Source organism: Pongo abelii, chromosome 4, assembly GCF_028885655.2.
Source record: "Pongo abelii isolate AG06213 chromosome 4, NHGRI_mPonAbe1-v2.0_pri, whole genome shotgun sequence".
In the NCBI taxonomy this organism is placed as follows: domain Eukaryota; kingdom Metazoa; phylum Chordata; class Mammalia; order Primates; family Hominidae; genus Pongo; species Pongo abelii.
Window position 1 is genome coordinate 91,594,632 of NC_071989.2, and position 26,837 is coordinate 91,621,468.

The window sequence follows — 26,837 nt, forward strand, 5'->3', positions numbered from 1 at the left end:
TCTCATTGGATTAAAAACATTCCATTTTTAACTGTAAACAAACGTTCTTAATTTACTATTCTCCATAGGTTAAGACATTTATTAATTATAATCTATACTAAACTATTGAAAGAGATGATAAAGGAATCAAAGAAATTCCAAATCCCTCCAGAAATGATTGAATATTTTTTTCCTGATTCAAGAAGCCAAACTTATTACTCTACAAATAGCTTTCACTTTAGAAGACTCTAACTGAATATATAAAATCTATTAGGTATATTATCATTTATATGAAAATTTTATTGTGTTCAGATAAAATGTGCACTTCCCATCTTACTAGAATTTCCTCCTAATTAAATAAACATATCACTGGCAGATTCAAATAATTTAAAATGTTTTGTTTCAGACACATAATTTTTAAATAATAAAAGCTTTCTAAGCTTTCAAAGAAGGATTTTCAACCTATTACACTTATTTTATTTCTAGGAACAGAGGCTAAAAGAATGCATCTCCCATTTTTAAATAATCATATACATATGTGTGTATATATATATGATATAACGTATCCTGTACATATATATGTATGTATAGGACACATTAAGGCAACTCAAAAATTAATTTTAAATTCTCCAATCTAAAAACAATAAGAGACATTGTTCCTTACAAAAGTGCTATTTTATTAGGCTAACTTGGTCTATGTAATAAATGTCATTTTTAGTTTAGAGCAAGAGTGATTTAGAGCTAGAAAGATTTAGAATTTAGTTTTTGTAAATAATTATGAAGATTGAAACTATTTGATATTTATCAAAAGGCTTCAGGAATATTCTGCTGCCAAACACAGAGATTCCTCCTTTGCGAGTGATGTTTGTTAATACATTAATTGAAGGCATGTAGGAGAATATGAGATATGCACATCATTCATGTGTTCATTCATTCTATTGTTTATTTGCTACATATTTATTGAGTGACAGCTATGTGTTCACCATGGCTCTAAAGAATGGGATATAGCAATGAAGAAAGAAGATGGTGGTATGCATAAGTAGATGTTCCTATTCAAGTTTAAAGAACATGTCGAGCTCACATTGAATGGTGTACAATATACAAATATACCTCTCAGAACACAAAACATTTTGCATATCAAACCTGTCTTCCAGGGGATAACCCTTAAGCTAAAGCTAAATTAACAAAGTACCAAAGTACGGAGTCATTTAAATTAATTTGGTTGAAAAGTTGGTCATCCAATTATATTATATCATATAGATTGAATTGTAGATAAATTGAAAGCTAGTTTTTTTGTTTTATTTTTAATGGGACATGGTGCACCTTAGATTTGGTCATCAGCTACTTATATCATGTTTGACTTTCCAAGCTTCAAATCTGGTACCCTAACAATTGGACCAGTTCTATAAACTTACTCCTTTGTAGGATGATATTAATGTTTTATTCAGTTTAAATAAATCTTGACTCTCCTAGGCTTAACAGGATTTTTCAATGTGTTATATTTTGGAGCTGGCATTGTATAAATATGAAAATAGTCATATGCTGCTGACTCCGGCTGTTTGGTTAGCTTGAGCAATGAACTGATAGTCACAGAAATTTATATCACTGTCATTAACTTCAAACACTTGTAAGCTACTCAACTTCTGGTAGCATGGAAGTGTTATATCAGTTGTATAGGACTGTTAAGCCACTTTAAAAAAGTCTTTGATCTGCTGGGCGCGGTGGCTCAGGCCTGAATCCCAGCACTTTGGGAGGCCCAGGCAGGCAGATTACAAAGTCAGGAGTTTGAGACCAGCCTGGCCAATGTGGTGAAACCCCGTGTCTACTAAAAATACAAAAATTAGCCAGGCATGATGACACATGCCTGTGGACCCAGCTACTCGGGAGGCTGAGGCAGAAGAATCACTTGAACCCAAGAGGTGGAGGTTGCGGTCAGCCGAGATCATGCCACTGCACTCCAGCCTGGAGACAGAGCGAGACTCCGTCTCAAAAAAAAAAAAAAAAGTCTTTGATCATATTTGTAACTAAAAATTAAAGACTCTAATGTGATATAATATAAAATGAAATGAAACATGAAAATACCACTTTAACAAATAACCCAGGATAAAAAGAAAATAAAAGAAAAACTAGCTAACTGACTAAGAAAACTAATTCTTTGTATCTTAAAGGGTAGTTGGCAGTGGGTCCTGGCTAACTGAAGAGCAGATACAGAACTCTGGAATACTGAATCATACCATGAATTGACATGAACTACATTTTGGCTATAATAATATTAGCATCTAGAACAAAAGAAGGTTGGACAGAGTGCACAGTGATCTCTCTACTATAGATCAATTTTGTAGGCTTGCTTGTCCTGTTGATGATAAAATAAACTGCTCTTATTCTATGATGAATAAACCCACAAATACTCCAGGACACTTAGATGGGTTGAGGAGTAATTTAAGTATGTGGTACACTTGGGACATAACAGGGTATAGCTAGTGACTGCTCTGTAAGCATAGCTGTCTGGGAAGTGGAAAACACTGTGATGCAATGTGGGCTCTGAAGGACAGTATCTAAGTTAAGAAAAGAGCAGCTATATCACAATAACACAATGGTACCTTAGAACTGATTAAATGATAAAAGTCATCTAGTTCAAAGGAAGAATGAGAAAGGTTATTGCACAGTAGGTGGCAGAGTTAGAAATGAAATGCTACTCTGGTTCTCAGGCAAATATTTTAGGCCCAGACTCATAATTTCATTCTAGAATTTATTTGTAAGTTTATTTTCTAGACATTGCTTTATCATTTTTCAAAGATTGCAAATAAAAGCTTAGTATCAATTAAATAAAAATATTTGATTCCTAAAACAGAAATTAAAAGAAAGTTTTCTACAAAAGTGCATATTTCCTCAACAAAACTCTCAGTATTATATTAAGAAAATCACTTAGCAGGGATGAAACATAAAAACGTATACTATCAATTTACAATAAGAGATATAACAAGAGTGTGTGGATAGGAACATAACTGTCTGTTATTTAAACAGAGTGAGAAAAATAATGGTTTTCATCAGCTCTAAAACTCATGGAACTTCTATCTGAAAATAAACCATGCTGAGAAGCCTTTAAGAAGTTAAATAGCAGAAACTCTCTTGAGAAGTAAATGTTAAAATTATGGCAATATCCCTTAGAGTTTTCACTTAGAATTAAAGCTTTTCTTTTCTTTATTTTAAAAACTTTTATTTCAGGTTCAGGGGTACATGTGAAGGTTTGTTACATAGGTCAACTCATGGCATGGGGGTCTGTAGTACAGATTTTTTCATCACCCAGGTCTTCAGCCTAGTACCTAATAGCTATCTTTTCTGCTTCTCTCCCTCTTCCCACCATCCACCCTCAAGTAGACCCAAGTGTCTGTTGTTTCCTTCTTTGTGTTCATGAGTTCTCATCATTTAGCTTCCATTTATAAATGAAAACATGTAGTACTTGGTTTTCTAGGGAACTACATTTCTTCTATACCTTTGTCATGTTGTAAATCTGTTTTATTATATTGTGTGTTACAGTTCTTAGAGCAAATTTCCTCTGAATGCCGTGTGATGTGGTTTCTTGCCAAAAGGGAATGTTTAAAGTAAAGTTGAGTAAATCTAGTTTATCGTCATGCATACCAAAACACTGCCTAGCTCTGATAACACTCATCTCACTTCTTTCTTTTCTTCCTCTAAAGCGTCATTTTGATCCCAGTGTTGCAAAAATTAATGTTCTAAATTCATATTCCCTATTGTGTTTCATATATGCTGTAATTCATCTAGTTTTCAACAAAATACAGGTTGTGCATCCCTAATCTGATAATCCCAAATCCAAAATGCTCCAAAATAACAACTTTTTGAGTGCTGATATGATGTGGAAAATTCCACACCTGATCTCACGTGATGGGTCACAGTTAAAATGCAGTCAAAACTTTGTGTAATGCACAAAATTATTAAAGAATATTGTATAAATCATCTTCATGCTATGTTCATAACTGTATATAAAACAAATGCATCCCTGGTTACTCCTGGGCCTCATTCTCAAGGTATTTCAATACATATATATGTAAACATTCCAAAATCCAGAAAAATATAAAAATATGAAACACTCCTGGTTCCAAGTGTTTTGGATAAGGGATACTTACTCTACCTGGCTTAATCGAGTGTAAAGTCTTCATATAAAGAGACATAAGAGATCACAGATGGCAGGCCCTGTGGCAGGACAGCTGAAGTGCACTGGTTGCTAGGGCTGGAAGCCTAAGACTAGACATTTAAATTTTTCCTGTGCTACTTGGTAGCTCTGTAACCTTAGAGCTAGTCCTTTTTGCCATCATGAGTCTCAGTTTCCTCATGTACAAAGTGGTAAGAATAAGTGAGGAAGATATCTGTCCTACAACTTTTATAAAGTTTTTAATGAAGATCAATGCAGAAAGTGCTTAATAAATCTTTCTTTTGATGTTCTCACTCTCATATTTCCCCCCACATTCAACCTAGTTCTGTTGTCAAGATTTACACATCTTTTTGTAAAATCTAAATTGCTGTAGAAACATAGGGTAGTGTTAATTCTATCCAGCAATGTGCCAGGCTGCTATGCAGGGCTTTGCTACTGGAGAGCCTTTCCTTTTATTCAGTTTGGTACATAGAGAGGTTCCACAATGTCAATTATTATTATTTTTATTCATTTTAAAGACAGTTTCACTTGTGAAACATGTAACCAACACTCTGTAACTTCACTAGGATCACAATAACCTAAACTTTGTTTATGAATTTAAAAGTATCTTTCATGAGCAAATATATTTATTCTGGTGAAACTATGTGAGGACCAAAGTCACTGAAAAGTTTATGACTTATTATAACTGTAAAAATAGAAACACAAATTTGGCACACCAGTGCATATTTTCAGTTTTTAAAAGCTACATTTTTAAAATAAATGTATAATAACTGTGGGGTCTGCACTCATTGGACAAGAAATGTATAACGAAGCATGACTTTGGAAAAATTACAGCATGCACCCATTCGGCAATATGACATGAATTACAAATATTACAAAGTGAATTCATTCTGTTGTTTTCTTTTTCAGTGATTACTTATTCTGTCATCTGTTAATACTGATCATAAATTGTGTCACTTCCAGGAAAGGTTCTCTAATTACAAAGTGAATTAATTCTGTTGTTTTCTTTTCAATGATTACTTATTCTGTCATCTGTTAATATTGATCACAAATTGTGTCACTTCCAGGAAAGGTTCTCTAATAAATCCAGAGGAACAAATAACACTCTCCCAAAGAAAGCTTGTTTTACTCCACAGTGAGTCATCATGGACATCACCTTTCTTTCGCCATCGTATGAAAAGATGTGCAGATATTGGCTCTGCACTTCCACATCCAGCTAAATCCCTCCTCAGCTCTGAAGTCTGGCTACACAAATCTGTAACCATCTTCTTGTTCTGGGAACTCTTGTGACATGTTTGTCTAAAGTACATAGTCTATCAAAAGCGTATATTAACTTACCTTGCTTTGCATCTTTCCAAATATAAATTCTGACTACAACTAGGTGTGATTCTCTTACATCTAATACTCCTCTGCAACTTTTGTCTCAGCATAGTAACCGCCTAATTGGGCCAACATACAAATCCTTGAGGAAATTCATGAAGAACTGATGGTTAAGAAACCTTCCTGATAATTTAACTCTTGCTTCCCTGAGCAGATTCACTCCTTTCATGACAAGGAAGGTGTTTTGATTCCTCTAATTTCTTCAGTTTAACACACTGATAGACCAGAGGGACAGAAAGAAATTGCTTAATAAATCTCTCCATAGCTGTCCTCACTCTCACATTTGCCCTCACACTCAACCTTATTCTACTATCAAGAGTCATAAAGTGCCATCGGCACCTGGCTCCTCTACCTCCTTGTGATGGCCTCTGTCTTCAGTTGGAGCAATCAATTAGGAAAGCTCATATATTTCCCTTTTTCAAGTAACTGATAAAATCTTATGAGGCCTGCCTTTCTCTACTCCTGTTAGCAAGTAATTAACTTTGGAATTACAAAACACCAAATCCCCAAAGGGCAACAATAACAATCACAGAATGCAGCCAAAAAACACATGAAAAAATGCTCATCATCACTGGCCATCAGAGAAATGCAAATCAAAACCACGATGAGATACCATCTCACACCAGTTAGAATGGCAATCATTAAAAAGTCAGGAAACAACAGGTGCTGGAGAGGATGTGGAGAAATAGGAACACTTTTACACTGTTGGTGGGACTGTAAACTAGTTCAACCATTGTGGAAGTCGGTGTGGCAATTCCTTAGGGATCTAGAACTAGAAATACCATTTGACCCAGCCATCCCATTACTGGGTATATACCCAAAGGATTATAAATCATGCTGCTATAAAGACACATGCACACGTATGTTTATTGAGGCACTATTCACAATAGCAAAGACTTGGAACCAACCCAAATGTTCAACAATGATAGACTGGATTAAGAAAATGTGGCACATATACACCATAGAATACTATGCAGCCATAAAAAATGATGAGCTCATGTCCTTTGTAGGGACATGGATAAAGCTGGAAACATCATTCTCAGCAAACTATCGCAAGGACAAAAAAACAAACACCACATGTTCTCACTCATAGGTGGGAACTGAACAATGAGAACACATGGACACAGGAAGGGGAACATCACACACGGGGGCCTGTTGTGGGATGGGGGGAGGGGGGAGGGATAGCATTGGGAGATATACCTAATGCTAAATGACGAGTTAATGGGTGCAGCACAGCAGCATGGCACATGTATACATATGTAACAAACCTGCACATTGTGCACATGTACTCCAAAACTGAAAGTATAATAATAATAAAAAATAAAAATAAAAATATAAATAACAACCACAGAAACCGAAACCAAACAAAGAAAACCAAAAAGCCCCAAAGATCAACCTTTCAGCCTGAGGCTGCTCATAATACACATTGCAAAGATCTTCATTCCTCTCTTAAAAATGTAAAAGAGGGAAATGACACAGGGTACCTAACATATTGTTCTTGGGCTTTGATATAATTTGCTTGTGAAGAGTTGATAGGCAAGACCTGTTTTCTAATTAGGTAAATTTGAAAAATCTCAAAATGAGCTAATCTCGCTGGTTCTAGCTGAATCTTTGGTTTAGCTTCTGAGTTGCTGGAACTTGCATTCTAATTTAGTTCTATCTTCCCAGTAAAACTGTCCTGAGAGGTCCTGGACTGTTGCCCCACAGTGCAATGGTCCTGGGAAAGTGATAGGGCACCAAACAGCTTCAACACCTACCAAATCAGTTAGCAGAACATTGCAATCAATGGTCCTTTCCTAAAGATTAATAATGAATATCAGTGCATTAAGATGTAGATTATCTTTGTATAAAAAAAAAACAAACCGCAACAAACAAAACACTTTCCTTTTCTAATCTTATGCAATTCCTCCAGCATTCTAAAGGCATGCTTTATAAAGTACTGGGATACATATCGAAAACATTTCTTAGATGCTATAAATAAATTCTCCCTTCATCTGAGTCTTAGAATTCATCTACTAATTACTTTAATAATTTAGGAGGCTTGGATGAATTGGAAAGGGCTCAAATTTATATTCACCCAAAGGAAATATGGATTAAGAAGATTGCTTTCTTATGGGCCTTTTCTCCAGAGATAGTTGCCTGAATTAAGGATGAAAATGTCAGGTCAAACTCATTTCTTATTACAATCTAGCAATCTAAATGGCAGCTGTTGAGATGAGTCCAGAGGGGGTTACATTCAGATTTCTAATCAAGGGAACACCTTTATTGACTACTTAATAATCGATTCTTCTTTGCATCTCTTTAACTTTCAGGGGAATAATTTTTACTAGATTAAAGTGGTCACTCTCTTTTTAAAGAAACTTTGACCCTAGGTATAGCCACCCCTCTCCCCAGACACACACACACATACACTTTGGTATTGATATCTATTTTAGTGATTTATCTATCTATATAGCAAGCTGTTCCTCCCAAAAAGAACAGTATACATAATGGAAAAGTTACAAATATATACATTAATCATTTTCCTCTTCAGAGCATAGTTATGCTTTTTAATTCTCCTTTACATTTCCTTACCTAACTGAAAAGTCTACAAAGGTAAGTTACTAAAGAATCTCACATACACATACATATACCAACAGTTCCTACTCTTAGGTAGAATAAAAAAAAATATATGCATCTTTCAAAAGAAGTAAAAGTAAGTCAGAGAGAGAGTTTCTACTTTTAGTTAGAATCAAGAAAAAATTACACATACTTTTAAAAGAATTCAAAGTCAGTCAGAGAAAGAAAATGTCCAATCGAAAAGAAATACATTAAAACTAAAGACAGTTGTAATGTCTCCTTTTTTATTTCTGATGTTTATTTGGGTCTTCTTTCTTCTTTTCTTGGTTAGTCTAGTTAGTGATTTACCAATTTTGTTATCTTTTCAAAAAAATTATTCATTTTGTTGATCCTTTTTTTCAGTTTCCATTTTGTTTAGTTCTGCTTTGATCTTTATCATGTCTTTCTGCTAATTTGGGGCTTGTTATTTCTTGATTTTCTAGTTATTTGTGGTATAACATTAGATTGTTTATTTAAAACCTTTCTACTTTTTAAGGTAAACATTTATTGCTATATACTTCCTTCCTAGTATTGCTTTCACCATATCTCACATTTCCATTTTCACTATTTCAAGAAATGTTTTGATTTCCATCTTAATTTCTTCATTGACCTAATGATTGTTCAGGAACATACTGTTTAATTTCCATGTATATGTATAGTTTCCAAAGTTCCTCTCGGTATTGATTTCTAGTTTCATTCTATTGTAGTTTGAGAAGATACTTGATATAATTTCAACTTTTAAAAATTTGTTGAGACTTGTTTTGTGGGCTAACATATGGTCTATCAAGAATGTTCTATGCGCTGATGAGAACATTGTATATTTGGCAGTTGTTGGCTAAACTGTTCTGTAAAGGTTTGTTAGGTCTATTTGGCCTAAGTCAGCTAAACAGAAATACAAAAGATCACCAGAGACTATTAGTAACAACTACATGCTAACAAACTCGAAGGCCTAAAGAAAATTGATACATTCCTAAAAACATACAACCTACAAAGATTGAATTAAGAAGAAATAGAAAACCTGCACAGACCAATAATGAACAGTGAAATTGAACCAGTAATAAAAAGTCTCCCAACAACAAAAAGCCCAGGATTAGATGAAATCATTGCCTAATTCTACCAAATGTATAAAGAAGAACTAATACCAATCCTCCCCAAGTTATTCCAAATAATTGAAGAGGAGGAAATTCTTCCTAACTAATTCTATGAGGCATTCTATGAGGCCAGTATTATCCTGATACCAAAACCAAACAAGGGCACAATAAAAAAAGAAAACTATAGGCCCAAATTCATGCTGAATACAGATGCAAAAATCCTCAAGAAAATACTACCAAAACAAATTCAACAACACATCAAAAATACAATACATCATAACCAAGTGAGATTTATACCAGGGATGCAAAGATTTATAATGAGGATGTGTGACTCAATCAACATGATACATCACATAATCAGAAAGATGGACAAAAACCATATGATAATCTCAATAGATGCAGAGAAAATATTTGATAAAATTTCATATCCTTTCATGATAAAAACTCTCAAGAAACCAAGAAACTAGGCATTGAAAGACCACACCTTGAAATAGTAAAGGTCATATATGATTAAGCCACAGCTACACAAATTTAATATTTAGGAAAACTAAAAGACTCTACCAAAAATTATTAGAACTGATAAACAATTTCAGTATACACAATGGAATACTAATGGAATACTATTTGGTCATAATACAAATGAAATCATGCCATTTGCAGCAACATGGATAGAACTGGAGGTCATGATGTCAAGTGAAATAAGCCAGGCACAGACAGACAGACAAATTACCACATGTTCTCACTCATATATGACATCTAAAATACTTTATCTCATCAACACACTATAGTAATAGAATAATAGATACTAGAGGTTGGAAAGGTGTGAGGCTAGGAGAAAGAAATGAAGAGAGGTTGGGAAATGAGTAAGTACAGTCATGTAGAAGAAATAAATTCTAAAGTTCAATAGCAGTGACTATAGTTAGCAACAATGTACTATATATTTCAAAATAGCTAGAAGAGAGGACTTAAATTATTACCAACACATAGAAATGATAAACACTCAAAGTAATGGACAACTCAGAACTACGACTTCATTATTGTTCATTCTATGCTTGTAACAAATACAAGCACACCATAAATATGTAAAATATTATGTATCAATAAATGAAAACAAACTAAAGACAAAAATAATAACTTGTTTAAAAATGAGTCTAAAGAAGTGACTGACACAAGTTCTGGGGAGCTAATGTACAACACGAATGATGATGATGGATGTGTTACTAGACTGGATTATGATAATGATTACAAAATATATGTATATATGGAATCATTGTGTGGTATATCTTGAATAGATACAATTTTTACTTCTCAATTAAATATTTTAAAATAAAAACAAAACAAAGCAAACAAAAAAGAGATGACTGACAAATGCATTCTTTACATTTGAAGACCTACTTAATTGTGAGAATTACTTATGATGTTTATATCATAAACAATGTACAGAGTAGTACACAAATTACCTTTGACACATCTTTAAATTAATTTAACTTTATATATTTTAAGGAACAAATAGATATTGGACAGCACAAATTTAGTCGAAACCCTAGTAATGTATTATAGCAACTTGTCTTTTGAAAGAGTATAGCTACTAAGTAACATTTTAGCATATATGTTTCTACTAATTTAACAATTTCAAAACTGAACAAAAGTTTAAGTATAGGCTATTTGCTTGTGTATTGTCCCTCCCACCCTGTAATAGCATGCTTAGTGTAAATGAAAAAAATGCATTTGGCTACTCAGATTGCATTCAAATTTGAAGCTGAAGAGATTTGTTCTCTTCAAGAAACAACCGGGTGTCAAGGTTCCCATTAGTCTCATTAGACTTTTCCTCTGTATTGTATACCGTGGACCCAATTACTAACTGACATGGGGTAAAATGACAAATTATCTCATTATTAATGAAAAAACCCATAAAATTATTTCCATATTTAAATCACTTGCAAGATTACAGTTCAAATGACACAATAGCACTGCACAATTTAAACTCACACCTTTCTGTAAAGCTGAAAAGCAGATTAAATTTGAATAATTAATTTTAATGTTTTCATTTATATGTACTGCATTAAAATTTTACTTACTCTGAGCCATTAACGATGGACTGTAACTCAATTTCTAGGATTTAGAGATTATTTCAGCACAGATTAGCTTTGGTATTTATACCAGGCAAACCTTGTCAGAGGCAATGCAAAATTTGTAAGTATACTTCATTCTTAATTGGCCTGATGCAGCATGCTATGACTAAGCAGACCACTCATAGTAAATCACTCTCCAAGTTATTGTATTTATTTTCTGGAAAATATTCTTTGTTAATTAAATTTCAATCACTTTTTAAATACAACCTAGTGCTTTGACATTACTGTTAATAGCCTATCTTAAAATCAAACATCATTTAGAACAGCCAAGAAAAATGTTTTAATAAGCTTCCTTCAGCATCAAGTGCCTCATTTGCTCTTTCCTTCTGTCTAGTAATATATCAAGTTTTCAATCATTTATTAATTCATTTAATTACTATTGGCTGAGCACCCATTATATATAGGGCCCTGCCCCAGGTTTGTTTCAGGGTATAAACATGTAAGTGCAAAACCTAGTCCTGTTGTCATTTACCCCACAGTAACGGTGACATGGTATAAGGCAGGCAGCGTGGTAAAAGCTGGAGTAGGGAGAAAGGGCACTGACAAGGAATCAGAATCCAGGAGTTTCTGTCATGAATCTCTGACTTGGGGTCTAAGTAGAAGAAAACCTCAATCCATAATAGTTCAAATATTTAGTGAAAATTAGTATTTCACACAACATGAAATATCAAAATAGAGTAGCTCTAGGGTTGCTTAATTCAGGGGCCCATTAGCACCCTTAAGAACACAAGTCCTTTCTATTTTTTTTTTTTTTACCCTATCACCTTTTGAGTATTGACTTTTATCTCTCTAAGTAGCTTCTTCAATATTCCAAGATGACTGGCAAAATTTGGGGCATTAAGAGCCAACATGACAACACTCAACCTTTAGTATTCAACAAAATGACATTTACCTAAAGAAGAGCTATCTCTCTCTCTCTCTCTCTTTTTTTTTTTTTTGAACTCCTACTTTTAGCAAGGAAACCTTTCCCAGAAGCCCTCCAGTAGATATTTTTGTGTCCTGTTGGCAAGAAATGGATTATGTCCCCACACTTAAATGTATCCCTTGAAATGAGTTTACCTTGAAGGACTTGACTTGCTACAGTGACCTTGACTAAGCAACTCAATCTCTCTAAACATCAGCTTCTTTCTCTACAGCATTTTCTCTCTAGTCCAGGGGTCCCTAACCCCTGGGCCATGAACCGGTACTGGTCAGTGGCCTGTTAGGACTTGGGTTGCAACAGCAGGATGTGAATGGCAGGCAAGGGAGCAAAGCTTCATCTGTATTTATAGCCACTCCACATCACTCCCATTACTGCCTGAGCTCCACCTCCTGTCAGATCAGCAGATCATCAGACTGTCACTATCTCCCATCACCCCCAGATAAAACTGTCTAGTGGCAGGAAAACAAGCTCAGGGCTCCCACTGACTCTATATTATGGTGTGTTGTATAATTATTTCATTATATATTACAATGTAATAATAATAAAAATATAGTGCAAAATAAATGTAATGCACTTGAATCATCCTGAAACTATTCCCAACCCAGTCTGTGGAAAAATTGTCTTCCATTAAATCGGTCCCTGGTACCAAAAAGGTTGGGGTCCACTGCTCTGCTTCTAGTACTCCCTCTATGCACCCATGCTACTGAAGTCATGCACTTGCCAACAGAATCAAAGATATATTATATGAAAGCAATTATGCCAGCATAATGTATTAGGCAAATATTTGGCATCATTATTGTATGTAATATGATTATATGTAATAGGATATTATTTTAGGGGATACTCTAAAACCATGTACACACAAGAGTGGGCCTTTGCCACAGTGAGTTTAAAGTGTGTTCCTTGCAGCCTTTGCCACATCACTAAAAATGGGCAAATCACATTTTCTTAAAGGAATTAATTGGGACTGAACAATGGCTCATTGGGTTTGGGCTTCTTGTCTGAAAAAATATGACATAAATTTGGTTTCATAAAAAAAAATTCTATTACCTTGCTACTCAACGTGTGGTCTCTGGATGGGCAGCATTGGCATGACCTGGGGCCTGGTTAGAAATGCAGAATATATGGATTTCTTTCTCACTCCAGGAATATCCAAGATGATCTCACTAAAGGATGTACTGACTCAGAATCTGCATTTTAACAAGATGTCCAGGTAATTCACATGCACACTGACTTTTGTAGGACACCACTGTTGGAGAATACAAGATTTCTGTTTTGATCCCACAGACATTTTAAATCTCACTATTTCATTAGAATTATGCTAACATTGATGCTTTATGAAAAGAGCATTTTCTGAAGCAAATTGCACTGAGCCAGTTTAATTATTTAATCAATTTCCTTTTCACAGAATATTTGTTTCCGTCTTTCTTTTTTTTTTTTTTTTTTTTTATTTATAATATTTGTTTTGTTTTTAATTGACAAATTGAAATTATATTTTCATTTATTGTGTACAAAACAATGTTTTACATTACATACATATACACTGTGAAACGGCTTGAGTTAATTATGTATGTATGACCTCAGATACTTATCATTTTTTGGTAAAAGCACTTAAAATCTATTTTCTGAGTGATTTTAAAAATATATTGTCATTTATTATAGTCACTATGTTGTAAAGTATATCTCTTGAAATTATTCCTCCTAACCAAGCAAAATTTTGTCTCCTTTCACAAACATTTCCCCAAATCTCCACCCACCTCCAATGCCTAGTAACCACTATTCTACTCTCTACTTCTTTGGGTTAAATTTTTTTTAGTTCCATATATAAGTGAGATCATGTGTTATTTTTCTTTTTTTTTTTTTTTTTTTTTTTTTTTTTTTTTCTGTTTTATAATTTTATGTATCATATTTGAGGACAAAAAATATATCTTTCCAAGTAAAATGAATCTAGTTCTTTTTTTTTTTTTTTATTACAGATCCTTTAATAAACATTGCATCCTACTCAGAAGTTAATTCAGAGAATTCTCAGTTCTACAACAGGCACCTGAATCATGTGGACTCAGGCTGTTTCAAAAGTGGGTTTCTTTTTTTTTTTTTTTTTTTTTTTTCTTTTATTGTAATTATTATTATTATTATTATTATTATACTTTAGGTTTTATGGTACATGTGCCCAATGTGCAGTAAGTTACATATGTATACATGTGCCATGCTGGTGCACTGCACCCACCAACTCGTCATCTAGCATTAGGTATATCTCCCAATGTTATCCCTCCCCCCTCCCCCCAACCCACAACAGTCCCTGAAGTGTGATGTTCCCCTTCCTGTGTCCATGTGTTCTCATTGTTCAATTCCCACCTATGAGTGAGAATATGCGGTGTTTGGTTTTTTGTTCTTGCGATAGTTTACTGAGAATGATGATTCATCATTCTCCGTCTTTCTTTTTTATCTTCATAAAATTATTTATTCTATGTTTCAATTTTACAACAGAGATTCAGTTCAGTCATCATTTTTTTTCATGGAGTTTTATTATTTAACCTTCTGTCTCTGCATTTTTCTTCTGGGCATTTCTATCAAGTTCAATTTTCTTGGATTAAATTTATTAGGTCTAACTTTTTTCAAAATATTTGATTATTCTTTTAATATTTAGTCAGTACAAAATTTTGCTATCTCTGGATTTAGTCAAAGCCAGTCTTCTTTTCACTTGATTATTTCCAACAGTAATTTTCACCATGTACTAAATAAAATCTGCTTCAAATCATTTAAATAATTGCAACTATTTTGATACATCATCTACTAAGTTCTTAAATAGAAAAACCAGGCCTTATCTTCATTAGGCTCAAAATGTCTCATGTAAGAATGTATCTTGTCCAGCACTTTGGGAAACCAAGGCAGGCAGATAGCTTGAGCTCAGGAGTTTGAGACCAGCCTGGAAACATGGCAAAACCCGTCTGTACTTAAAAAAATAAAAAATATAAAAAATTAGCCAGGTATGGTGACATGCACCTGTACTCTGAGCTACTTGGGAGGCTGAGGTGGGAGGATCACCTAAGCCCAAGAGGCAGAGTCTACAGTAAGTTGTGGTGGTGCCACTGCACTCCAGCCTGGGTGGTGGGCTGAGACCCTGTCTCAATAAATAAAGAAATAAGTAAATACAAAGGGACATATCTTGCTTTAGCTCTGGTGTCCTTTGAGCTCAAGCTAGATTACATTAGCTATGTTATATACAATATAAAGACATTACCATGGAGAACAGTATGTGTCGCTTACTATAAGAGTGTCTACAAGTTAAAATACTACTGAAGTATAAGCTCCAAAAGGGTAATCTATATCTCATTAATGTTTATCCCCCTGTAAGAATCTGTGGTGCATCACAAGTGTTCAAAACATTTGAGTTGCAGAGAGAGATTACAAACACACCAGTCTTCAAACATATGCTATAAGAATTCAGAGAAGGGAAGCTTGGTCCTATCTGTGTTTCTAGATAGTTTTCATGTACTAGTTGGCATCCCTTCTGGAAGGTATAGCATAATCCAAAGATGGAGATGGAAATGTCTAGTGCTTTTTATGGGACACCATCCATTTTTATTTTATTTTATTTTATTAAGTGTAAAATTCTTATGAGATAGCCTTGAAATGTAAATTTGGAAAAATAGGGACACTTGGAAAGGGAATCTGAGCACGCTGATCAGTGAGATAATTGATCTGGTAGCCAAGTGCTTGTTATACAGGATAGACAGCAGGGAGTGGGATGAGAGAGGGAAGTGGTAAAGAACTGATAGTGTAATTAGTATAAATGATATTGCAGAGGCAATATGAGTCTGAACTCAAAAAAAAAAAAATCTGAAGTGAAATAAAAAGGGTAGATCCTGAAGACACTTTGTAACATTGGTGCCCCTGACCCTTGGGCCTCTTGTTTCCATGCTGTATGTTTTCTTTGAGGAATTTAACCTTTCCTGAAAGTATTTCAGGACTCTTTCCTGAACTGTGGACAACATTGAATTCACTTAAGACTGACTCCTGGGCATTTCTACTACTATGTTTTATATGAACTCCAGTGTCCCTAGAATAATCCTCCATGTTTTCTCTTAAATTAAGATTTCTTTTTTTGGTGACTGCATTGTGAAATGTAATAATCGGCCTCATACACTACTATCCATGCAGGACTATCAATTTTATCATGTAATTCCCTCCCCCATTTATTTCCTGCCTATTCCTACTGTCCTTGCTTCACTCAGGGGCTTATTCTTTCCCATCTGCCTTTATAGTATCTTCCTAACTGGTCCTCCTGTCATGTCTTCATCCTCCAAGTCCATTCTTCAAATAGTAGCCAGAGTAATCATTCTGGGTTGCAAATCTAACCATGTCACCCTTTGACTTAAAATCTTTCAATGGTTCCTAAATCTTGCTTTCAGGAAACGTAGTGAGTTATTATTGAAAAGACAATATGATTTAAAATCAGACATGTAAACTTAAATCTTGATTCTACCATACATTAGTCATGTGGCCTTGAGTAAGCTCTTTATCTGACCCTCAGTTTCAAAAAATTTACTTTATCTAAGACTATTCTGAAAATTAAGTGAAATTATACACACATACACACAGACACACACAAACACATGACATAATCAATGGATACTTTATCAGAAAATGTTTAAACTTCAAAAAAAGTCCAAAGTTTTCTGATACTCTAAACATACAAACACATATATGTATGTATATGTGTGTAAAATATAGTCACACACATATATATATTCATGTAAACATGGAGTCTTAAATATATATACATAGATATACTAGTATATATACTATTGTTTTGTACAATTTTAAACTTGAATAAGATTCATGATATGGTTTGGCTGTGTCCCCACCCAAATTTCATCTTGAATTCCCACGTGTTGTGGGAGGGACCGGGTGGGAGGTAATTGAATCATGGGGGCAAGTCTTTCCCATGCTGTTCTCATAACAGTGAATAAATCTCACAAGATCTAATAGTTTTATAAAGAGGAGTTCCGGCTGGGTGTGGTGGCTCATGCCTGTAATCCCAGCACTTTGGGAGGCTGAGGCAGGTAGATCACAAGGTCAGGAGATCAAGACCATCCTGGCTAACATGGTGAAATCCTATCTCTACTAAAAATACAAAAAATTAGCCAGGCATGGTGGCAGGTGCCTGTAGTCCCAGCTACTCCGGAGGCTGAAGCAAGAGAATGGCGTGAACCTGGGAGGTGGAGCTTGCAGTGAGCCGATTGCGCCACTGCACTCCAGCCTGGGGGACAGAGGGAGACTCCATCTCAAAAACAAAACAAAACAAAACAAAACAAATAAAGAGGAGTTCCCCTGCACAAGTTCTCTCTCTTTGCTTGCTGCCATCCATGTAAAACATGACTTGCTCCTCCTTGCCTTCCGCCATGATTGTGAGGCCTCCCGAGCCATGTGGAACTCTAAGTCCATTAAACCTCTTTATTTTGTAAATTGCTCAGTCTCGAGTATGTCTTATCAGCAGTGTGAAAAAGAACTAATACAATCCATCTATATTGAAGTCCTAAATGTAGATATATACATATTTACCTTCCATGAAAAATAATAGAAATAAAAGCATAAAAATGAAAATTCCCTCAATGCTTTTATCAAAGGGAGTATTAAACTTTCATAAGGCTAAGTTATACATTCATTTTGAGAAATTTAACCCTCAAAAGGGTTAAGATTAAGCTGATAATACTGAAATAACAGCAAGAAAAACTTCTATTATGGCAGGCTGCATTAATTAAAGTCTGTGTCTACAAGTCAGAGGCAGGGACTTCCTCACAGGGCACTCTACTCAAAATGATTGGAACATTTATGGAGCATTGTATTCAATTCTGGAGACAACACTTTAAAAGATCTATTAAAAAAATTGCACCCAGGGAAAGATAAATAAGTTTGCTAAGGATACCATATCCTATTTCAAAAGCAAGTACAAGAAAGTGGCAAGAAACTCAGAAAAACTTTGTTTAAGGAAGATAAATCTAATAATTAGAATAATCCAGCAATGAATGGAGTTATCTGATTGAAATTATCTGGGTACTAGCTTGATGATCACATATCTATAAAGGTTATGCTTAAATGACTCCAAACATCAGGTCTTACTTGGATTTGAATGACCTAAAAGTCCCTTTCTAAAACAATGATGTAATTTTCAGGCAAAAAGATAAATGCAGTGCACCACTAGTTATGGTACAAAGATATTTTTGTTTATATTTTGTGTTTATTTGTGCACTTTTAGTTCAGAAGTGGTTTTTAAATCTCCTATGTAGCACACTTTATAATTACACATATCTTTGCGTATCTAAAACATAAGTAAGTTCTTTAAAAATTACGTTTCTCAGAAAGATCAAAGCATTGATCTACATTTTTTTCATGTTCATCCTCATAACCTTTACTTCACAAACATTAAACATGAGGTTAAATGGTGTTCCTTAAGGAGTAAATGCATCAGGAGTTATTCTAAAAATGTCTTGTCTACTAAGCAAAGCAATTTTCCAAGATACAGTTGGGATATGATAAATAGCACAAGAACATGTATACTGAATAGAACATGTATACTGAATTTCTGTTTATTCCTAGGGCGGTATTTATACTGTCATAATATAGAAGAATTTCAAACATACTAATTTAAATGTGTATCTTAAAGTAACTGACAGATTTTGCTGCAATGCTATACATTTTCAGCCTCTGGAATTTGGTTTTCCCATAAACTAGGCAGCATTTTCTGTCCTCTCCAGGTTCTATTCATAAAGAAACACTAGGATACCAATTCTGAATTCTATAATAGCAGACTCACAGGGGACCTAAGGGCTGGGAAGCAATCACGGCCTAGTGAGTGGTGTTAGCCTACACCTCCTGACTGCCTTCTCCTCTCATCTTCTCACACAACCTCGACCATTTTCAGATTCTCCCACGTCTTCTGGCTTCAGTACACTTCTGTATGCTTGACTAGAGTCAGTCATTGTACCAGTGTGCTAGGGCTGCCATAACAAAGTGCCACCAACTCCTTGGCTTAAAAAAACAACATTTTTTTTTTCTTACAGTGCTGGATGGAGGCTGGTAGTCCAAGATCAAGGTGTTGCCAAGGTTGGTTTCTTCTCAGGCCTGTTACTGGCTTGTGAATGGCCATCTTCTCTCCATGTCTTCACATGGTCTTTCCTGTGTGGGTGTCTGTGTCCTAATCTCCTCTTCTTTTAAGGACACCGGTCATATTAGACTTGGGCTTAACCTTATGACATCATTTTACCCCAATTACCTCTTTAAAGATGCTATCTCAAAATATAATCACATTCTGAGATAGTTGGGGTTAGGACTTAAACATATAAATTTTGGGTTGACACAATTCAGCCCATAACGGTAACAAATAGTAATACACTAAGCTGATTTTTAAAAATATGAAACAAGTAATTGTTTGACACATATTTTTCAAGCTTTGACTGGATGTTTTGGCATTAAGAAATTTTGCTAAATTCAAAAAGATGGATAATAATTTTTTACTTTAGAAAATTGTATTTTCAGACAAATTTTGGATACATTTTTGTGGCTGTGACTTAGTTGGTAAATCTACTCATGCAACACTTATTACCATGTTAAGGACTAAATGCTTAGTTTTCTTTGGAAGGTAATTCGGTCATGAATGTGGAGTCTTCATGAATGGAACTGGTATCCATGTAAGAAGAGACACGAGAGCTTCCTCTTTCTCTGCTGTCTACCATGTGAGGACACATCAAGAAGATGGTCATCTAGGAACCACGAAGAGTGTCCTCACCAGAACCCTACCATGCTGGCACTCTGATCTCAGGTTTTCTAGGATCTAGAAGAGTGAAAAGTAAATTTCCTTTTTTTAAGTCACTCAGTCTGTAGTATCTTTGTTATAGCAGCCAAAACTGACAAAGACACCAGACAAGCTCTAACTAAAAATGACACAAAAGCTTTTTTAATAACTTGAAATAATACAGAGGGATTTCAGTGTAATTTCCAACATGCTGGATATGTTAGCACAGAATCTCGTTGAAGGCTCCATGAGCCATAATGAAGAGAAGCACAAAAGCAGTATTTGAAAAGCATACCTGTTCTTGAGACAGGACAAAATCAGTGTTTTCATTTTCTTATGGAAGAGCTTCTCAGAAAAGAATTCAGGTAAGATTGCTAAATGCCATTCCCCATTTAATTAAAAATAAAGTTTTATCTGAAATGAATTAAACACAACTACTGTTTAATTAAACCCAAAACCTTTAATAGGATCACTCCAATAAGATCAATTAACATTCTCTTCCATATTGAACATAATTATAATGGCAATTCTTGTAATCCACTGGCATAACCTTTAAAACTTGCTTGGTCTTTAAAACATATGTGGCATTTCCTTAAAAATCCAAACAACTAAATCATAAAACCACATACTAAGTTTAATGTTAGTGCTCATTTTAAAATTAAAACTATTCATAAAATAGAACTATTAAATCTTATTTGACAACTGGTATTTCTGAGTTAATTGAGAGTTTTGCATGAAAAATAGGTTTCAATAGGTGAAATAGGAGAATTAGATCTTAAATTGGTGAACTGGCATACGGAGCAAATATAAGAGGAATTTGAATCATCACATTCTTTTTTTAAAATAAACTAAGTTTCCAGTCAGGTTTTTAAATATTTGCCTTAATTTCTGAGTCACACAGCTTATGTAGACATAGCAAAATTTTGTTAATGCCAATAATAGTTCGGAAGAAAAGCTTTCATTTTCAAGCACTGTTCTGAAACATCCAGGAAAATCTGAAGAAACAGAAAAAATAATATTAACATGACCTTCGGCCACTGCTACTTTGTGATATGGTGATTACTAATGGGACTTTTTAAAGTATGCCTTACACTTTCAGAATTATACATGATATCATTTGCTACCAATATTTGGCAATATTTGCCAATATGCTGTTATGTTTCTCCCATCAAAAATAAAATATTTTGAAATGTGCTCTATATGACTGGAGAGTGGTTGAGAAGATGTGCAAATGTAACATCCAGCAGTGCTCAGGGACTTCCAAGAAGTTTGGCCTTGGGCATGCTCACCAAGGCATGGTAGAGCTTCAGGGTCCTCAGGTTTGAATGGCCCCTCTGTTAGTTTCAAAGGCCATATTTTCAAGTCTTCTGGCTGTCAGCCCAGCAGGTATACCCATCAAGGAGTTTCCAAGTTGTCCTTCAGACTCTCTCCATGTATATAATTTGCTTCTCTGATCCACTATTCCAGTGTAGGATGCTTCTCTTATCCATTATTCCAGTGTAGGATGCTTCTCTGGAGATGATAACTGCTAACTCCTATGCTTTCTCTACTACTTGCATGTTGCATGGTTCTGCCCCTTGCTAATTTGGTCATTAATTTCAACTTGATTATTTCCTGATCAAGAAAATAACTTTACATAAGAGAAATCAAATCACTTGACCATTGAGGATTAGTAATTTATTTTCTTCATCTTTCCCATACTTAAATTTTTTTTCTAATGTAACTTCAAAATTGTTCTAGACAATCTACAAGACACATAGAATTCAAAGATATTAAAATACTAGGCCAGGCATAGTGGCTCATGCCTGTAATCCCAGCATTTTGGGAGGCCAAGGCAGCCAGATTGCTTGAGCTCAGGAGTTCAAGACCAGCATGACAAAACACCGTCTCTACCTAAAAGAACAATAAAATTAGCTGGGTGTGGTGGCACACGCCTGTAGTCCCAGCTCCTTGTGAGACTGAGGTGGGAGGATGGTCTGGGCCCAGGAGGCGGAGGTTGCAGTGAGCCAAGATCCTGCCATTGTACTCCAACCTGGGTGACAGAGCCAGATCTTGTCTCTATAAAAAAAAAAAAAAGAGGAAAAAAGAAAAGATTTGGAAAAGAAATTCAAAGAATCTGGTGTTTCTGGAGTTCTGACACACTTCTCTGTGAGCTGCCAGCTATCACCCGATAGTTATACTCTGTGGGATATATTAAGTTAGTGATCTGGACTCTGAGTTGTATGTGACGTTACATTTTAATATGATAGTTCAGACAACAAAGATAGGAAACTCTTCAGGGAGGGAATAGGGGGCACTAGCTGGCCAGTGGCTGTGATCAATCCAGCAGACAGCAGGGCAAGATTCTGAGCCCACAGGAAAAACTCCAGATTGAACTGGTGGACATAATATCTGTGTGTAGCTACTGCATGTAATTAGAAGACCAAAATTTTGGTAGATAAAAAGGCTTTGGCATTCAAATTTACTCATTTTAAAAGAGTAATTTGTTATGTATTTCCTAAATAGTTGCATCAATTTTACTAAAATTAGAAGAGCCACATATTGCAGGTGCATAATTACACTTGCCATTAAACACAAACACAGATGCACACAACAAAATTAGATGCAATCATTTCATTGAGAAAAGAATGCCACTCCTTTCTCATTCCACAGTTTTTATTTAAAAAATTAAACTAAGCTTTGATTTTTCTCAAAGACTGAAGGATATGCTGTCTGTGATTTTTTTTTATTTTGTCCACATTTTAGGTGGAAATTAGTGATGCGGTTATTCTAGATTAATGGAAACTTTATCCAACAGTAGGCTAGGCTTCCTTCAGTATAGTCATAAAAATAATCACTATATCACAGTCAACTCTACATAGTAGACACTGCAAAAAACAAGTCTGTCTTCAACCCATCTTAGAATGGCCCTTGCTATAATTTTACCTACCGTATCCAAGTGGGGAAAAAGACAAGGGAGGGTGTTCATTCACTGGTTATGAGCCTGGCAGTATGGTCACACCTTTCATAGATGCCATCTTATTTCAGTTCTACAATAATCCCTTGAGGTAATGTTGGCTCCATTTTTTAAGATGAGGAGTCCTGGGGTGGTGAATTCATAGATCCAGCTAATAAGGATAGTAAAATGCAGAGCTAGAAATTTGAATTGCAGTAATTTGGATTTAGTTTGGTATTTTACCTCCTCACCCCTGGGAGATACGTTTTCTCTAGTCTAAGCCAGGCTGGCCATGTTACTGATATCAAGTCTCACGGTATAAATCCTGTAGGCCTAAGTGAGTAAATTTCTTCTAGTATTTGGACTTTTGGAAGACAAATTTTATAATGATTTATCTTAAATAAATTTTTCTGGGATATTTTTTGTCATAGACTGTAAGACCATACTGATTTTTTTTTAATTGAGATTAAAAACTTAGAATGTTTTTCAAGGTAATACGACTTTGGGAATGATTAAACTGAATTCCACATCAGAATTCTCACTAGCATTAGTCCTAGTAAAAATAATTCATTGGAGTATATATATATATATGAATAAAGCTTTTTATTCTAGACTTGATGCAACTTTAGCAGTACCAGGGAGCAAAGTTCATCTTTATGTCATTATAATGACTAAATCTTAGCAAAGATCCTGCTGATTAATTCAGTTTTCTCATGGTAGGATCATAATTTCATTTCCCTTCTTTCCAATTCTTATTACACAAACTTTTCAGTTTTAATATTAAATAATGTATTTTAAACTTTTTTAGCTAGTGGATTAAGCAATAAAACCAGTTGCATTTTTAAAAATAATGGTGATCCCTTAAAATTAGATTCATTTAATCCACTCTAAATAGTTATGTGAATATTTCTTGAAATGCGGTCACTCATTGGTATAACTATTGTATTAATATTCTACATTTCATTTTACTATTATGCTATCACTTTATTTAAAATGGTATACGGAGTATGTGGGTTAATGTAACAAAAGTTCCTATCAAATTGTAAGAAACTAAACTTCTTTCAGTTTCTCAAACATGTTATACTTTCTTTTACTTCTTGGACTTCACATAAGTTTTTTCTGGAACTTATTTTTTAACTCAATCTTCCTATTCCCACTTGTAGACACAACTAAATCCTGATCATATTTTAGGTTTCTGCTCAAATATCCTTTCTCAGTATATCTTTCAGAATTCTCAGACCAGATCTCTGGTATATGTTCTAAGTAAGTCTACTAATGTACTAGTATATACATTTTTATTTTATTTCTTGTTTATAGCTCTGTGTTTATTGGCTATAAACTTTTTAAGGGCAGGAAACTATTCTTCTGTCTTCATTTCTGGACACCAGAATCTGGTCCTAGAATTCATGTGATAAACATCTGTTGCATGAGTGGTAAGTGATACTGAGTTATATTGCAAACGTGCAAGTTTGGTTAAAAATCTCATAGGATAGTGTAACAAAATCATTGAAATGAGAACCAGTGATCACTATTTGTGCCATTCCCTCCTGATTAACCTGAATGATGATGTGTAATGATGCTGAACATCCAGGAGACCTGTCTCTTCTAGGGATGGCAACGGGGAACACGGCATGTCTGGTTCTTGGGGCAGGTATGGGCAGATTCAGTGCTTCTCACTATGAAGGATTATTCTGCACTGTATCTAGATTAGATCTTAATAAGATTTAAGGTCTTAATGCACAACTGTAGACACCATACTCTCTTTCTCTGGATTCCTGGCAAGTATCAATAAGAAAGACAGTCATATTTGTTTCCATTTGTGTGATATCCTTTTCGCTTTGAAAATAAGAAAACTGTGCTCCAGAAAAGACAGATCTTTTGCCCGAGGGCTTACGATAAGTTAGTGACAAAGTTGAACCTTTCTAAAAAGCAAAGTCAAACCTTTCTAAACAGCATATTTTAAGACATTTTGTTGAAGCCCAGTAGTACCTTGTCGCCTCTGCCAACAAACCTCAAGCAGGTGGGAATTTTAAGAAGTCCCGCATTGAGCATTGATATAGAGGTGATTCAACAAGTCACTAGAGACTTGAGGGATTCTAGCACAATACAATTGCAAAATTGTAAAATCTTAGCTCTGTGAGAGAACTGTTCTCATTTAGAGCTGCTGAGTTTTAATAGTCACTGTATTCGTATTAAACCAAATTTTTCTCTTTCCTATGTTTAGTTTCTGCTTGTCAAGTAAAAGATCAATGTTTTGGACAGAGAAGGTGACAGGGTTGGCCAAGAAGATTCTGCTTTCCTCAGCTCCTCTAAGTGAGCGCCATCTCATTCAAAAACAGATCAAGCTAAATGTGAAGCAGGAGGCATTTACTGTGCTCCACTTCCCAACTGCCAGGGCCTCACAAGAGGTAACTTCAGGGCTGCGCTGCAAGGCTGTATGGGTTGTGTTTGCATAAGGGTACCCAGCTGAGAGGATGAGACTGACTGAAAAGCATCCTGGGCTGCACTCATATCAAGGTATGCCCCAGCATCACTGATACACCAGAGGAAAGAGCACTTTTGCACAAATGCACCCTATGCGTATGAAGTGGCCCACACTCACTCATTATCTTGGGCTGGGATATTCCCTTCTTTCTCCCTACTGAGCTACTATGATTGGACCTGAAAGTTCCTAAATAAAGCTGTGTCCTAAAAAGCATTAATTGGTAACTTTAATGCTATTGCTCATCTCCCCATTTTCTTTGTAGTTCTATGCACATTTTGTTTACCAGCAGAAAAAATAGTAAGTTTGATTTACTCATTTTTGGTTAGAAAATTGCTTCTACTTTATTTTGGAGACATAAAAAAGTAGGTAAACTGTTTTCAAATCATAAAGAAAATACTACAAAATAAAACAGATTTCTCTAATATGTTTTGCATTTATTCGACCCATTTTTAAAAACCACCTGGAAAGTGAATATATTTATGCGATATATAAACAGATTTCAGTATTTTTTTAAAAAAAAAACAAAGAATGAAACTTCCTAAAGAGACTTTATACTTTCCATATTTAAATCTTATTAGCATTTTAATTAATGACGTTACTTATAAGCAAACACTCTTAAATGCTGTATTTTCCTGTTGCATTTTTTTTCCCTAAGAGTTGAATAATGGGAAGAACACTGTAATTCCATGGTTATGTTTCTGTAAACTTCCATGGCTGAACAAACAAAACGATCCCCAAATAGTGGATAGACTTTTCTAAAACAAAGTCTTTCACCATGAATTAAAAAAAAAATTATTTGTCATTCTCTGCCTCTTGTTGATTAGTATGATCTGACAGATGAATTAAAAGTTGTCCATTAATGTGAGCAGTGAGCTTAGAAACAGCGAAAGGTGCTGGGATTCTCTTTTCTTTCTTTCTTTTTTTTTTTGTTTTTGTTTTTGAGACAGGGTCTCACTCTGTCACTCAGGCTGGAGTGCAGTGGCATGATCTCGGCTCACTGCAACCTCTGCCTCTCAGGTTCAAGCAATTCTCGTGCTTCAGCCTCCTACACAGCTGGGAACACAGGTGTGTGCCACCATGCCAGGCTATGGAATTCTCTTCTCCATTTCATGCTCCTGAGTGGCTCTCCTTATGCGGTAGGTCAGGGCCAATCTGCACCCAGCCTATCTCCCAATTTCACACCTGTATTTCAAATGTAGACTCCAAGGAATAGGGAGCTGGGAGTTTTTGGTCCCTATTTCTATTTCCCACAAAGCCTCTCTAAATGATCATTTTGTCATAAATTATGGTGTGCTTGCTCTACAAACACAGCTTAAAGGAATATCTCCTACCTCTGCCTCTACCTTCTC

General features: G+C 35.0%; 1 protein-coding gene across 6 annotated transcripts in view; it reads right to left on the reverse strand.

Moving 5' to 3' along the window:
* The window catches only part of EDIL3 (EGF like repeats and discoidin domains 3), a 447,876-nt gene that overhangs the window by 71,992 nt on the left and 349,047 nt on the right, over positions 1-26,837 (reverse strand). For 2 of the 6 annotated variants that reach the window (XM_063723895.1, XM_063723894.1), the window contains one exon: positions 20,215-22,126. In XM_063723895.1, coding sequence (XP_063579965.1) covers positions 21,962-22,126 — 165 coding nt within the window. In that variant the 3' untranslated portion in view covers positions 20,215-21,961. 6 annotated transcript variants of the gene reach the window in all.